The sequence below is a fragment of the Micromys minutus genome (genome assembly GCF_963924665.1).
Source record: "Micromys minutus genome assembly, chromosome: 32".
NCBI classification, from domain to species: Eukaryota; Metazoa; Chordata; class Mammalia; order Rodentia; family Muridae; genus Micromys; species Micromys minutus.
The window spans coordinates 17275845-17291772 of NC_137967.1; the positions used below are offsets into that span (position 1 = coordinate 17275845).

A 15928-nucleotide genomic window follows, 5' to 3' on the forward strand; every position below is an offset into this window, starting at 1 on the left:
TTTTCCAAGTTTTTATGAGAGGATTAAGTAACTGTAGGTCTTGGCAAATTAAAAGCTTGTTCCAGATATTTTTTTAAAAAATCCACCCTTATACTTTTGGTGCTCTAGAATCATTAGTCAGGGTTTGGTAGAGCAGTGGTTCTCAACCTGTGGGCCACCAGTCTCACAGGGGTCACACATCAGATATCCCGGATATCAGATAGTTACATTTCAATTCACAACTAGCAAAATGATAGCTATGAAGTAGTAATAAGATAATCTTGTGGTTGGGGGTTACCGCAGCATGAGGAGCTCTATTAAAGTGTCATAGCATTGGAAGGGTTGAGAATCACTGTTCTAGAGAAACAGAGCTAATAGAATGAATCTCTCTCTCTATCTCTCTGTATTTCTCTATATCTATCTATCTACCTATATATCTATCTATTTATCTCTATCTATCTAGCTCTCTATCTATATATTTCCATATATTCCTATATATATTTATAGGAATGGATTATAGGCTGTGGTCCAGCTAATCCAACAATGGTTGTCTGCCACAAAGGGTCCATAAATCCAGTATTTGTTTAGCTCATGAGGCTGGATGTCTCACCTAGTCTTCAGCACATGCTAGCATCCCAGAGAAGTAGCTTCTAATGCCAGAGAAGGAATAGACCTGCCAGTGAGAATGAGGGCAAGCAGCGAAAGAGCAAGAACTTCCTTCCTCCGAGTTTTTAATACAGGCAGCCATAGAATGCATGGGGTAGATTTAAGGCAAACCTTTCCACCTCTGAAGATATGAATTTAGTGGCTTTTCCCACTTCAAATGATTCAGTCAAGAAAAAAAAATTCCTCATAGGTGCGTCCAGCCCTTGGGCTTAAGTTAATTCCTGATGTGGTCCAGCTGACAGCCAAGAACAGCCACCACAGGTGAGAATCTCTTTAATCCAGTAAGGTATCTCTCCCTCCCCATATGCAGCATTTAATTTGTGAAGAAAAAGGTTCCCAGGCTGATGTGTAGGTTTTACATTGAATCATGTGGGAGCAGATAGGAATTCGAAGACTTTTAGCTGGGCCCTTTAGCTGAGCCTCAGAGACCCCTACCTTCAGAAACCCATGCAGAGTACCCGGGCACATGGCTGTGGAGAGCAGGCAATCACACACATCCTTGCTGCTCCATGATAATTTAATGTTCTCCTGGATTTCTGTCAAAGTCATTTTTATCTCCCAGACTGACTGGGTCAGACTCAGTGGCCTATCTGGCACAGGGGGGTGAGGCACAGCAGGTGTCCAGGCGATTAGGGTGTGTATGAGAAAGCAAGACCGTTGGAAAGTGTGTGTTGGAGCCAGAGCAGTTGCCTGCCAGGGCTGTAGATAAAACAGCTCAGACAGGATAATTCGGGGTGTGGAATAACATCCCAAGTCCTTGTTGTTTCATTTGAGAAAGGGCGACATTAAGAAACTGTTTAGGGGACTGGAGAAATGGCTCAGCATTTAAGGGTACGGGCTGCTCTTCTACAAGTCCTGAGTTCAAATCCCAGCAACCACATGGTGGCTCACAACCATCTGTAATGGGATCTGATGCCCTCTTCTGGCACACAGATGAATATGCAGATAGAGTACGTATTTACATATAAGTAAGTAAATAAATAAATTGCCTAAGTGGGCCAGTTAGATGTCTCAATAGGTAAAAGTGTTTGCTCTCAAGCTTGACCACCTGAATTTGAGTTCTTGGACTCATGTGTTTGGGAGAAGAGACGACACTTCCGAATGTTGTCCTTTGGTCTCCACGTGAGCCATGGCATGCTCTGCCACTCACACTAATAAGTAAATGTAAATTAAATATCCCAAGCAGACAGGCTCACAAAACAAAAAGAAAAACACAATCCGTAAACAAAACAAACAAACAAACAAACAAACAACCCCCCCCACCAACAACAAACTGACCAAATGGCTGTGGTTACAGATCTGTGGTTAAGTACATGCTGGACTCTTATGGTCTACAAGAACTCAAATGATTTTTTTTTCTGTTGCTGCCTTTTTTTATTTGAGATTAAGTTTTCACTGTATAATCCTGGTTGGCTTCCAAGAGCGCCATGTTTCCCTCCTCCCCTCCTGGATACTGGGGATAGAGTCTCATGCCTCATACATAGTTATTTGAGTCTTTTAAACCTCAGGTTAGACTCAACTTTGTAAGCTACATTTTTGCGACCTGTACACTGGGCTTGGGGACACGTTGCTCTTGTTAAGAATACTGAATGACAATGCAGGACAGCTTTTGCAGAGGTGAGCCAACCTTACCCCGTGAGCAACTGCTGTCGTTACTGCTACCCACTGTGTGCTTCCTTCTTTTTATTATTACGGTTACACTTTTACCAAGGTGACTAGTCTTTTCTGTTTCTCCCACACATGTGGTCCCTTCTTCACCCTCATCTTCATCTTCTCTGTTCACTCCATCTTCCCCCTGGCCCCACTTCAGTCTCTCCCTCCTTCTTGCCCCACCTTGGTTCAACCCAGAATCAGATGGGCACAAAGCTCATAGTGTATTTTGGTATGATCCTGGTAAACCCCATGGGTTTGGGGGACTCGTTGATCTCTTCTAGGTTCGTCGGGAACTTGAAACGAAAGTTCTGCAAGATGGTGGTGAGGAACAGGAAGAGCTCCATCTTAGCCAGGCCGTCTCCCAAGCAGAACCGCTTCCCTGAAGAGGAGAGAGGGAAGGAGCACAGGTGTGGAGGTCGCTCCCACTGCTGCCTTGCCTCAGTACCCAGTGCGCAGCCATGTTTTCTTAGGGAGAAGGGGATGCTAAATTGGAGCATGAGGAATCATTAGGGAAGGCTCCCAAGCCTCTCAACCCCAGTGTTCGTACATATAAAGTGGGGTAACCCATTGTAGGCTGGGGCAAGAAGAAGTCCAGGTGTTTCTCTACCAATTACCAACTATTCTTTCAAAGGTGGATGCTCTGCTGTTGTCTTGTTTATTTATTTATTCATCTAATTATCTGCCATCTATGTATCTATATATGCATGTATGTATGTATGCATCTATCTATCTATCTATCTATCTATCTATCTATCTACTATTTATTTTTAGTTTTTAAAGTCAGGGTTTACTCTATGTAGCCTTGGCTGTCCTGTAACTTACTCTATAGACCCCCCCCGACTGGCATTGAACCCAGATATCCACTTGTTTCTGCTTCTCGAGTGCTGGGATTAAAGGCATGTACCACTACCACCTGGGTGTCGTCCCCTTTTTAAGAGTCTGAAGATGGGGCTGGAGAGATGGCTCAGTGGTTAAGAGCACTGTCTGCTCTTCCAAATGGACCAAGGTTCAATTCCCAGCACCCACATGACAGCTCATAACTGTCTGTAACTTCAGTTCCAAGGGATCTGACAACTTCACACCAATGCATGTTAAGTAAATTATTTTAAAACATAACGAAAACAAAAAAAATAATTTAAACCTGCATTAAAAAAAAAAAGAGTCTGAAGAATTGCTTGCAATCCTGGGAAAGTTGGCACTCCCCACCAATCCCAGGCCTCTGAAAGAGACCTGCATCCAGGATGTCTCTGTACTTGCACCTGGTTGTCTCCATGCTAGGCAGCATCATAGAGAGGGAAGCTGGCGTGAGCTACCCCTGTTGGTGTAAGCAGTGGGCCAATAACTCAGTGTTTTCCTACCAGTGGAAAAGGGCAGAAAAGCAACGTTCTTCTTCAACTGTCCCTTGTCATCCAGGAAGTGCTGGGGGTTGAAGTCTTTGGGGTTAGGGAAGAACTTTGGGTCTGTCATCAGAGAACCTAGTATAGGGAACACTTCAGTGCCCTGGAAGAGAGAAGAGAGGGGAGTTGAGAATATAGGCTGATGTCAAAAGGACCCCCAAGAGGTCCAAATGAAGAGAACTGAAAGGTCAGAGTTGGTGGCCTTCTGGGGAAGGGGCATCAGGGAATATGAGATCTGAGGGCATGTGATGTGTCCACCAGGAATAGGAGATTTGAACTCCAGGGGGTTCATGTTCTGAGATAGGCTATTAGAGTGACATCAGGCTTTTGTCTCTAGCTCAGGGGTTGAGAGATTGTAAGGTTGCAAGGCAGAAGAGCAGATAGAACTTGGAGTTCAAATCCATGGGACAAGAAGTTGGGGACATGTGGATGAATCTCTGGAGGAACTAAGTCTAGGAGAGGTGACAGTAACCTAATCAGAGGACCCTGGTGAGGCTGACGTGGTAGTTGGGGGAATTCTTAATTCTTTGGTTGGAGGAATTAGAGTGGAGTTCGATAGCTGTGGATGGAAAGAGGCCCTGAAGCACCAGGAAGTGGGCTGGAGGCCGCTCCTGATGCGCACGGCTGCACCTTGGGGAGGAAGAAGCCACGGAAGGTAGTGTTCTTCATAATCCTCCGAGGAATGCCCAAGGGAGCAAAGTTAGAAAATCTCTGGATCTCATTGATCACAGCCTGGGTGTAGGGCATCTTCACATGGTCCTCGTACTGTGGCTGTCGGTTCTTGCCGATCACCCGGTCAATCTCCTCGTGGACCTTGGCTGGAAGACAAGGTGAGGTGGGGTGATTTTAAAAGTCCAGGGGCCTCAAAGCAGGTGCAATAGTTTACACAGGCAATGTATGTATTACATGTTTCTGTAAATGGCATGCATGTAGACCATTTGAAACATATCTCCATACCTAAATGTTGGCCAGGATCATTTTATCCTTTTCATGACAGAATCATGGTGGGGAGAAGAAGGAGGAGTCAGGTCAGAGACCAGAGAACAGGGATCTGGAAGCCAGTGGGGAAATCAATTTGGGAATGTCTGACTTTTTTAACAGTTAGTGAGAATTAAGTTATGTATTTAGTATGCTCCTGTTTCTGCATAGCAGAGCATGTCTGGGCATCCAGGGACCTGGGAGGGGTGAGGGTCATTGTCAGGTTGGAAGAGGTTGGAGCATCTGGGGTTCCCAACTTCCCTGTCACACAGCCAGCCTCACCCTCGATATCTGGGTGCTTCATCAGTAGCAGGAAGCCATAGCGTAGCGTGGAGCTGACCGTCTCAGACCCGGCAAAGAAGAGGCTTAATGACGTCATCACTAGGTTCTTCATGTGGAACTCTGAATTAACATTTTTCTCCTGCAGAGAGAGGGAGGGAAGGAGGGAGGGAGGGAGGGAAGGAGGGAGGGAGGGAGGGAGAGAGAGAGAGAGAGAGAGAGAGAGAGAGAGAGAGAGAGAGAAAACACATAAACACATATCTATTTATCAGTATGTCATTCCCTTGAGGAACATTAAGGGTTTTAATTTTCTAAAACTTTCTAGCCCTTCTTTTATAAAAATTTTATTAATTCTTTGAGAGTTTGATTTGTTGTATTGTGAATGTTTTCACACTCCTCTCCCAAACGCTCCCAGACGAATCCCCTTCCATACTCACTGAACTTTGAGTCCTTATTTTTTAGACATACACGTGAAATGTACTTTAAACACATTTTCCTCCATTATCTTCTGTTTTCCATTTTGTCGAACCATTTTTCATTCCTAATAAATCTCCCTCCTATCTTCCTGTTTCTATTTTTTTGGACATGGGCGACTGCTTATAATTAGGCTGCATGAGTAAGGGCGAGGGTCTCTTTACTTGAAAAAGGGTGAATTACAAGTAGCCACACTGCTAAGGGATAGGATTATTTCTTCTCTCAACAGCTACCAACTGTGGATTAAGTTCCCCACGGAGGAGAGGTTCCCCAACAGGCACCACTTCTGGACTTTTCTTTGGATCTAGTTCTCAAAGGGTCCAGACCAATGATGGGAAAATAATCTCCAGGCCATGTGTGGAGTCTTGGGTTTGCCCGAGAAGCTCATTTCTCTGTCCAGGTGACTGTTAATCATTTCATGGTTGGAATATTTAGAGAGTGAGGGGGAAGGACTGTGAGGAAGAACTCCCCAGATTCCATGAAGGAGTGAGTCATTAGACCTAGATCTGAGATGCCAGAGATCCTGTGGCTAATAGCAAAAGCTTGAGAGCTATAGAGGTAAGGGTGCAGTTTTCTGGCTGCATGAAGCTAGCGTGCAACTCTGGGCACACTTTCCCTCTTTGTGAAATTTAGCCTCTACAGGACCTTTGACAGTGGCTTCAGTGCATGCTAAGTAGGCAAATACTGAGAACGGTGTCTCACAGGGGAGCACTGGAATGTTGGTTGGCATGGTAACCTGTGTAACCATACCCTGGCTTGGATCAGGCTCAGCAGATGGAAGATGTTTGACTATGATTGGGACTGTGAGGAGCATCATAGGTACCAAATGGCCTATATTTCTCCTTTTTTACCCGAGGATGATTTCCAGTTGACCCATATTAGACATCCCATCCGCCGATGTCGGGATCACCTCTTGCATTTGGATGAGGAAGGAGTCAATGAAGTTCCGTGGGGAATTGGGGTCCAGGGTACTGTGGTTCTGCCTCACTTTCTGGATCATAAAATCTTCCAGTTTCTGAGTATCCTTGATGATCTGTTGCTGTGGTCCAGGAAGGTACTTCATCACTGAATGGAACATGTCATAGAGCTGAGGGGTGGGAGGAGAAAAGACGGGGACAAGACTTGTCAGTAGCAACGCTCAGTGGGAGTGAGACTTGTCTCAGGACAGCCATCCAGGTGCTAATGTATTTATGTGATGCTGGATCGTAACGAACAGCAACTCTATTATATTCTTTAACGGCCTCTTTATATTGATTTTGCTATCATTATTGTTTTACTTTTAATTATGTGCGCGTGCACAGGTGTCTGAAGTCAAATCCCCTGGTGCTGTTAAATGTCAGCATGGGTGCTGGGAACAGACCTCAGGTTCTCAAGATGAGCAGTGTATGCTCTTAAACCACTGGACTGTCACCGAAGCCCCAGGGACAGCAGTTTTCCAGGTGATTTAAGGAATGAGGGTATTGTCCTACAATCCAGACAAGGTGGGTCAAAAGGGAACACTAGTAGACATTCAACTATTTAACTGATTCTTTGAATTGGACCATTACTCCAGGCTTCTAGTGTTCAGGCTCGGAGTGTCATGGTGACTCATGTATCTGGATGTTTAGGCACCCAAGAGGGCTAAATTTAGATGTCTTGATGTTTGTTGCTGATTAGAATCAGTTTTCTACACAGTCAGGTCTTCAGTGTGGGATGGTTCCGGTTATAAGGCGTGGGACACACCTGTCAGACACTGTTTTGATGTGGGTTGTGTGTGGCCGGGAGACACTCATGTGGGTGTTTGGGGAAACAAGGTCCATCTAGAAGTCTGCACTTAGTTAGCTTGGTGGAGGTACCTGTCTCCTCGTTCCTGAATTTACGTGAGACAAGCAGGTGACTCTTGTGCCCTTGTGCCAGTGGGATGTTTTGGGAGAGCAGTGTGTATGGGCTGAATAGCTCTACTGGCCTCGGTTTTGTAGAAGCAGGTAGGTGTTTAGGAATGGAGGGCCTGAAGTGCTCACTTGTCTCCCTTGGGCAAGTGTCTCAACTTTCAGGAGGACCACACAGAGGATTTGTTAGAGATTAAGCTGGGGAAGCCTGCCCAGGGAAGAGAGGCAAGCAGAGATCTCCAGATGCCATTAGGTTCTGAGTTCTAGATAGCTCCTGTGGGTTCTGATGTAGAGGTTCAGTTTTCTGTGGGCAAAGTCTGGTTTTGAGGGGAGCTTATGTTTGTGGGGATGCAAGTTGGGGTGGTCCTTGCCCTTTGTGGGTATGGCCAACGTGGGACACCATAAGGGCAGCTGGAAGAGCTGAAGTCTGTTACCTGCCCCGTGGTTGAAGCTGCAAATTTGTTCATTTGACCCATCATCTGCAGCAGTGACAGAAACTCTTTGTCGTCGTAGTCGAAGCGGTCCCCGAAGACAATGGAGCTAATGACATTGGAGACTGTTTTGCTCAGGTAGATGGTGGGGTCAATGGGGGCTCCTGAGAAAGGTGACATTGTGGGGAAGACATTGAGGTTATGAGGAAGGAGAGTTAGCGGATGGTATGGGCTCTGGAGCGAGGCACCGAAATCTCAGCACCAGATTCCGGTCTTCCCCGCCCTCCTTCTCCACGACTCCTAGGCTCTCGGTTGTGGGTTGTGGGTCAAGGATGTTCCTTCTTTTGCCCAAACACTTAAGGGTCGCTTGCTTACCACGAGTGCCCTGCAACATCTTGATCAAACAGTCTGCCTCCTCCTGGATTCGTTCCTCCACACCGCGCTTGCCCACCCCGAAATCTCTCAGTGTGGCTATGGAGAAGCGCCTGAGTTGTTTGGCCCGTTCCCCGCTGCTGAATGTCACACCTGCAGAGAGATGAACGTGGGGGGGGGTGGGGAGAGGTAGACTGAGGCTGAGGAATGACCAGGCCCATGGCTTCTAAGAGGAAAGAGATGAACAGATATTGAAAGAACACAGAAGACACAAACACACACCCTGCATCAGACACACTCAGAGTAAGAAAGTCGGAACAAGTCAACCAAGGCAAGGAAACAGAGTTACAGACAGAAGAGAGACTCAGAGTGCAGGGAAACTAGTCCTCGATATTTTAGCTGGACCAGTACCATCATGTCTCTTGATGCTGGTTCCCGGCTCTTGGTCCCTGACATGGCTAAACCAACCAATATTGAGCATTTTCTGAAAACAGCAAATCCCCATTAAAGCAAGGACAGCCCACACACAAACATACCCTGGTGTCCAGGTTTTGATTTTTACTGTTTCTTATAATGCTAAGTGCTGGCCTCTAGGGTGGAGCTGCAGTTAGCCTGAGGGGCCCTGCCCCCAGTTAATTCTGATTGGTAAATAAAAACGCCAGCAACCAATAGCCAGGGAGAAGAGATGTAGGAGGGGTTTAGGTTTCCTGGGCTAGAGAATGGGACTGAGGGGCCTTTAGGGATGTCATGGAGGAAGGACAAGCAGAAGGGACAAGGAAAACTGCCATGTGCTAAGGGCCAAGAGAATGTGGCCCAGAGGGGTGCTCAGTTGGGTTAAGAACAGCAAAGACGGAACATAGAAATTAGTAAGGTAGTAACTTAGGGTCATCGATAGGGAAATGAATTCTAACAGCATGGAGACTAGGCAGCTGCCCAGCTATTGTGTTGCATAAGGCACGTTAAAAATTAAAGGCTGGATGTGTCTTTTATCAGGGAAAGGTGGGAAGAAACCCTGAGCCAGGATTTTTAATTATTTTTTCACTACACGATCCCTGGTTCTGGTTTTGTTAATGTGGCTTGAGCTATAGTCACCTCTTTATTTTGACACTAGGTGGTGGTAGCCATTTCTGTGTCCCTCAGTTCTTTAGGGAAACAGACACCCACTCTGTGTTAAATTGTAACTACATAGTTAATGTTACAAAGGGATTTAGCTCTTTGTGTACTTTCTCTTTATTTTGCCCTTTCTTGCCTATAATGAATGCTTTGCTGCTTAAGGCCCCTTTGAAGCTTTGTAACTTTGGCCAGCACTTCCTGGACTATAATTTTCTATAACCATTATACTCATCTTGGAGACGACACATGAAGTATGTAAAGCAGCATTTAAAAACACGGGCAGCAGGGACAAGAGAGATGGCTCTGCACTTAAGAACACTGGCTGGTCTTGCAGGGGACCTGGGTTTTAAGCCCAGCATTCATATGGCAGCACATAACCCCTGGAACTCCGGTTCGGGAGATCTGATCCCTCCTTTGGCTTCCATGGGCACCAGGCACACATTGTGTAGAGATATGCATTTGCGTACAGCACCCATACATGGAAAAGTAAGAATAAATAATCTTAAAAACCAACCCAGAGGCATCAGTAGGTGTGTCTGAGACCTGCAACTGAGGCTTTGTGTGTGGATAAAATGTTTAAGGAAGATACAAATATCAGCTAAATTAACAAGGAGTAATCAATCTAGGAGAATACTTGGGGATAGATACAGTTTTGGTTTCTTTGAAAAATACAGAAATATTATGGGAATATGTTTTTGTTTTAATTCCAGGTATGGGATATGGGGCTGCTTCATATTGTCCGAAGCAGAGGACTGTGATTTGCCTCGTGCTCTAGCAGGGGTGTGATTTTGCCAGATTCTGGGGACTCCTCAGAGGTTATATAAATGCAAAGGTCCCTGAGAGGTGGGATTTGGTTGTTGGTTGGTTGCTGTTGGTTGTGGGTTGTTAAGTAGTCTTGAGCAAAGAAACAACAAGAAGAAACTAGGTATCCTGACTTCAAACTTGGCCTAAGGAACTCATCACCCCTAATCAGCAGGAAGAAGTCTAACAATAACGTTGTTCTCTTTCACCTCTTTTTTCTCTCTTACCTAGTGTTATGAGGTTGAAAGGGTAGAAGCAAAGGGTAGAGAAGGATGGGAGGAAGGACCCACAGAGTAGTGAAAGTCTGTCTACAATCACAGATTTCAGGAAGGCTAGGGAGGGTCACAACGAGACGCAACATTCAACATGTCATCAGAGGACTCTGTAAAAGGAGAGATGAGTTGGGAGTCAGGCTACTTCAATGAGGCCAACAAATGTCCCTGGGCATGTTCCCCACCTGGTATTCTCCTCACCATAGCCTTTGAAGAGTGTATTATAGGTGGCCTGATTGCCTCGTCCACTGAACTCCTCAGCTTGGTCCACCAAAGCCTCTTTGACTGCATCGTATCCGTAAAGCACCACAACCCGGCGCGGCCCAAGGTGGATGGTGAACACGGGGCCATAGCGCTCACTGAGCTGGTGTGGGGTAGATGGGAGCTATTAGATGACCCAGTCACTTAACTGGACCAGTACCTAGAGGTCAGACTTAAAATAGCTCCATAGCCTTCTAAACTCCACAAACACAGGACTTTGGGTTACTCCATGAATTTTCTCCCACAAAACATGCAAATTAACACAGACCCTTGTACCCCCACATCTCATCCATCCCCTAGTCCAGTGATACCTGTGTGATGGAGCTGTATACATCTTTTATATTCAACTGCAGGTAATTTCCAATGAACGGCAAAGGAGTGGGTCCTGGAGGCAATCTCCCCCTGGTTTTCTGCTGCCAGACAGACACCAAGACCATGACACTCAGGTAGGCCAGTATGGCCACCAGGAGCAGCCCTGAGCCCAGCATAGTGGCCAGTGAGGATTGACAGACTGGTAACCAAGGGCGAGACACTGCCTTTAGACTCCCAAGGACAGAGGCTGGTCTTTGCTCCTATTTGTCTAGTTGAGGTTTTTACCTCTCAATCCTATTTCCTAACATTGACCCTGTCTTTGTTGCAACACCCACAACATGGGCAAACAGGAAAGACCTCAGGTTCCAGGCTTAATTCGAAATATTTAAAACCTCACTGGGTTGTAGTGCTCCATAGATACAATGTGGTCAAAGAGGCTTTGGTGGACTAAGAGGAGTTAAGTGGATGAGGTGAATAGTCCACCTATAATACACTCTTCAAAGGCTACAGTGAGAGGGATACTATATTGGGGACCGTGGCCATTATCTGGAGACTGTCTATGCCTGGATCCAGCACATCAAATCCAGAACCATACAAATCTATATTTGTATGGTTGAGCACATGAAAAGAGCCCTTATAGATGTGAATAATGTAGTCTGTGATAGATTTCAAATTCTTAGATTTCACAGGAAGCATAGCTTTGGACATTGAATGTGTTTTTTTAAAGACTGTATATGAGTACACTGTCTCTGTCTTCAGACACACCAGAAGAGGGCATCAGATCCCATTGCAGATGGCTGTGAGCTTCCATGTGGTTGCTGGAAATTGAACTCAGGACCTCTGGATAAGCAGTCAGTGCTCTTAACTGCTGAACCATCTCTCCAGCCTCGGCACTGAATCTTTTTTGGAAAAAAAGATAATTTTATTTCCTTAAGGATTATATTGTGTTAAAATTGTATGTATTTGAATGTTTTTCTTGCGTTTAAGTATGTGCAACACACACACACACACACACACACACACACACACAGTGTCCAAAGATGCCAGAAGACACAGAGGGATTCTTTGGAAACGAGGTTACACATGGTTGTGAGCCACCATGTGGGTCCTGGAAATAAAACCGGGGTCCTCCACAAGAGCAACAAGTGTTCTTAAACACAGAGTCATCTCTGGAGCCCCAGAGTCTGGATAGTTTAGTCTTTTTATTAAGAGAAAAATATTATTCAGGAAAACAGGAAGGATTTCAAAGCTGTAGAATGGAAGGTCATGTGGCAAGAAAGATCTATGTGGGTGCTGAGTTTTTGGTAGAAGTGGATGAAAATCTCAGTAGGAGACTAAGGTGGGCACCTAAGGCCAGATTGGTCCTGTACTGTCTCTTCATACATGTAGTTTTCCTTCACCCATCCCTCTTTTCTCCCTCCCTCCCTTTCTTTCTTTTCCAGACAGAGTTTCTGTAGTCCTGGCTGTCCTAGAACTCACTCTGTAGACCAGTTTGGCCTCAGTCTCACAGAGATCTACTTACCTCTGCTTGCCGAGCACTGGGATTAAAGGTGTGCATCACCTAAAAGGAACCTCACCTTGAGGTTAGGATGGGCAACTTTCCCTGCCTATGCTTTTCTTGAAAAAGGGTAGAAAACCACAGCTATGTTTTAACAGATCTTTTCACAGACAGAGGAGAATAACTCAGAACTCCAGTTAGTGAAGGAATTGTAGAAGTCTTGTGAAATTACAACCTGAACGACCAATATGGAAAAAAGCCCAGTTGTCTGAAGGCTCCTAAGTGGCAAAGACTCTTACTGGGTTCCCACTGAGACCCTTAGGGCAGCTCACTGGGATACAGGATGCTTCTGTAATTAGTGTCCATGTTTCCCACAGAGCACAGGGCAAGCATGGAGTGCATGGGTGCAAGACCTTTGGGTCAAACTCTCTAATCCCAGTCTGTGCGAATCCTCAATCTTGGTTGCCATACAAACTGTGCACAGCCGTGCTTGTGAAGTGATGGTTCCTTTTGAAGGTGCGCTAGATGTTTTAAAGCAGCATCTCTGGATTTTTCAGGGCCTACTCTTAGCAGTCTGAGGGAACATTAATGGCAGAGATTCAGGTCAACTCCAATGCGGAGAGCATAGGCTGACCCTTGGAAGCTGAGGCTACAAGAAGAGGAGGAATAAGTGAACATGCTGGGCTTAGTCTACCAAATTAAAAAAAGAATTCTGGGTATGGTGGCATACATCTTTAATCCCAGCACTCAGGAGGCAGAGGCAGGTGGATCTCTGAGTTCGAGGCCAGCCTGGTCTATAAAGCAAGTTTAGGATAGCCAGGGCTATACAAAGAAACGCTGTCTCAAATATCTCGAAAAAACAAACATCTATCTATCTATCTATCTATCTATCTATCTATCTATCTATCATCTATCTATCTATCTATTCGCGCGCGCGCGCGTGTGTGTGTGTGTGTGTGTGTGTGTGTGTGTGTGTGTGTATTACATGTGCATGTGCCACAGTGTATAAGTGGAGGTTAGAAGACAACTTGTAGGGACTTGTTACTCTGTTATCACCTCTTCTGACAGGATTGAAACAGGCTATAGAACGAGGGGAAGATACACTGCCCTATGTGTGAAGTGCAGAATCAACAAGGGAATCTTTTTAGATACCACGCCACCATTCCTTTTAAACAGCCTGCGCTCAGTCTGGACCTACTGCACCGTTTACCATGGCTATGTTAGATGGTCTGTCCACTGAGCCTCTTCCACTTGCAGATTAGAAACAGTTGGTTTGGGGGTGGTGAGTTGATTACATGTTATGGAAAATGGAGTTTTTTAAAAGATGGCAGCAGACAGTGGAGTTGAATGCTAGAGCTAACAATCGGGTTACTTATGAGATGTTAGCAGGAGAAGGTCGTTATCAGGAAATACAGGATCAATTACAATTTAATCCTGGTGCTTACGCTCAAATTGGTGCTGCTGCTTGCAGGGTCTGGAATACTTTGCCTAATAAAAGGGATTTGTCTCAATATATCTCAAAAAATAAAGCAGGGATACAATGAGCCTTTTTAGGAGTTGGTTGGCAGGTTGACGAAGGTGTCAGGGAGAGTGTTTGGAGATGTTAATGCTGGATTGCTTTTAGTAAAACAGTTTTATGAGAATGCAAATACAGCCTGTCAGGCCACCAGAAGACCTTATAGAGTGACTGGAACTATTACAGACTATATTAGATTATGTTCTGACATTGTTCTGTTTCATGTGCAGGGTGTGGCCATGGCCACCGCACTGCAGGAAAAAAAAACCAACAACAACAACAACAACAACAAAAAAACAAGCTTTGTTTTAACAGATTGGAAAAGGAAAGAGAAAGATTAATGGGCCTCCTAGAAGTTGTTTTGGGTGTGGACAAACAGGGCATCAAGTGAGTAATTGTCCAAAAAATGAGAAAAACAAACAAACAAACAAACCTGGAGAGGGGCTCATGATGACTTAGGAAATCCTCTTCCTCAGGGAAATGGAAGAGGAGGCCAGCCTCAGGCCCGGAAACAATGTTACGGGGTAATGCAGATTATTCCTCAGCAAAATAATCCTTTTAGGATCTCTTCTGAGCCACTCCAGGCAGCTCAGGACTGCACCTCAGTCCCTCCACCTACACAATATTAACTCCCGAAACTGGGATGCAGGCTCTTCCTACTGGAATATGTGGTCCATTATTGTGAGTAACTGTGGGGGTGTTATCGGGAGGAAGCAGCGCCACTACGGATGATTACCCAGGAGTTATAGATGCAGATTATACCAGGAAAATTAAAAAGATGGCTCGTTCACCCACTCATCTCCTTGACATCCAACCAGGACAGAGAATTGCTCAACTACTCCTCATACCATTGGTTATGACAAAAATAAAAAAGTTAAAACCAATGTTCGAGGAGCAAACAGATTTGGTTCTTCTGATGCTTATTGGGTCCAAGCAACAACTGAAAGGCCTGAGCTTGTTTTAAGAATGAGTGGAAAATAATTACAGGGCTGTTGGATACAGGAGCAGATGTATCTGTAATAACTTCTATTCATTGGCCTGGATCTTGGCTTAAAACACCCACTATTACCCAATTGCAAAGGTTAGGGCAAAGTCCCGAGCAAAGCAGTGCTCTCTTACATTGGGAGGATGAGGACGGCCAGCAAGGATATTTTCAACCTTCTATTATTTCTAACCTGCCTGTTAATTTGCAGGGAAGAGATATAATGAAGGACACGGGAGTCCTTTAAAACAGTCCAAATAACAAAGTTACACAACACATGTTTGACTCTGGTTATTTACCTAATCAAGGGTTAGGAAAGCAAAATCAGGGAAAATTAGGTCCCATTATAGTTACTGCCAGAGAAGGAAAAACAGGCCTAGGGTATTTTTAATGGAGACTGTTGACTCTATGCAGGTAAAATTACTTGGAAAAGTGATGTTCCTGTATGGGTGGATCAGTGGTCTCTTACTTCAGAAAAAATTCTGTCTGCTCAACAGCTAGTGCAGGAGCAATTGCAAACTGGCCATATTGAACTTGCCAATCTTCCCCTGGAACTTGCCCATATTTGCAATCAAGAAAAAAAATAAGGCAAGTGGAAATTATTGCAGCTTTTATGAAAGATTAATGAATCTATGGGGCTTATTATTACAACCTGGCTTACTTACTTCAGCTGCCATTTCAAAAATATGTACAAAATTATTATAGGTTTAAAAACTGCTTTTATATGATTTCTTTGCATCCTGATGACTGTAAAATGTTTGGATTTAGTGTGTCTACCTGTAATCTTAAAGAACCTGTGTGTGAAGCAATATCATTGGAAAATTTTGCCTCAAAAAATGGCTAATAGAAATCTACAGATTCAATGCAATCCCCATCAAAATTCCAACCCAGTTCTTCACTGAGTTGGAAAGATCAATGTGCAATTTCATCTGGAATAACAAAAGACCTAGAATAGCAAAATCCATCCTCAACAACAAGAAAACATCTGCGGGAATCACTATCCCTGACCTCAAGCTATATTACAAGGCAATTGTGCTGAAAACTGCATGGTACTGGTACAGAAATAGGCACGTGGA

At 44.8% G+C, this 15928-nt stretch overlaps 1 protein-coding gene across 1 annotated transcript; it reads right to left on the bottom strand.

Moving 5' to 3' along the window:
• Positions 1 to 2495: 2495 nt before the first annotated feature.
• On the bottom strand, positions 2496 to 11032 carry LOC308413796 (cytochrome P450 2A1; the record flags this gene model as incomplete). Its single annotated transcript, XM_080908873.1, has 9 exons — positions 2496 to 2677; positions 3657 to 3798; positions 4326 to 4513; positions 4956 to 5094; positions 6337 to 6513; positions 7729 to 7889; positions 8101 to 8250; positions 10485 to 10647; positions 10856 to 11032. The coding sequence occupies 9 exons, from the start codon at positions 11030 to 11032 to the stop codon at positions 2496 to 2498; spliced, it is 1479 nt and encodes a 492-aa protein (XP_080764999.1).
• Positions 11033 to 15928: the final 4896 nt, after the last annotated feature.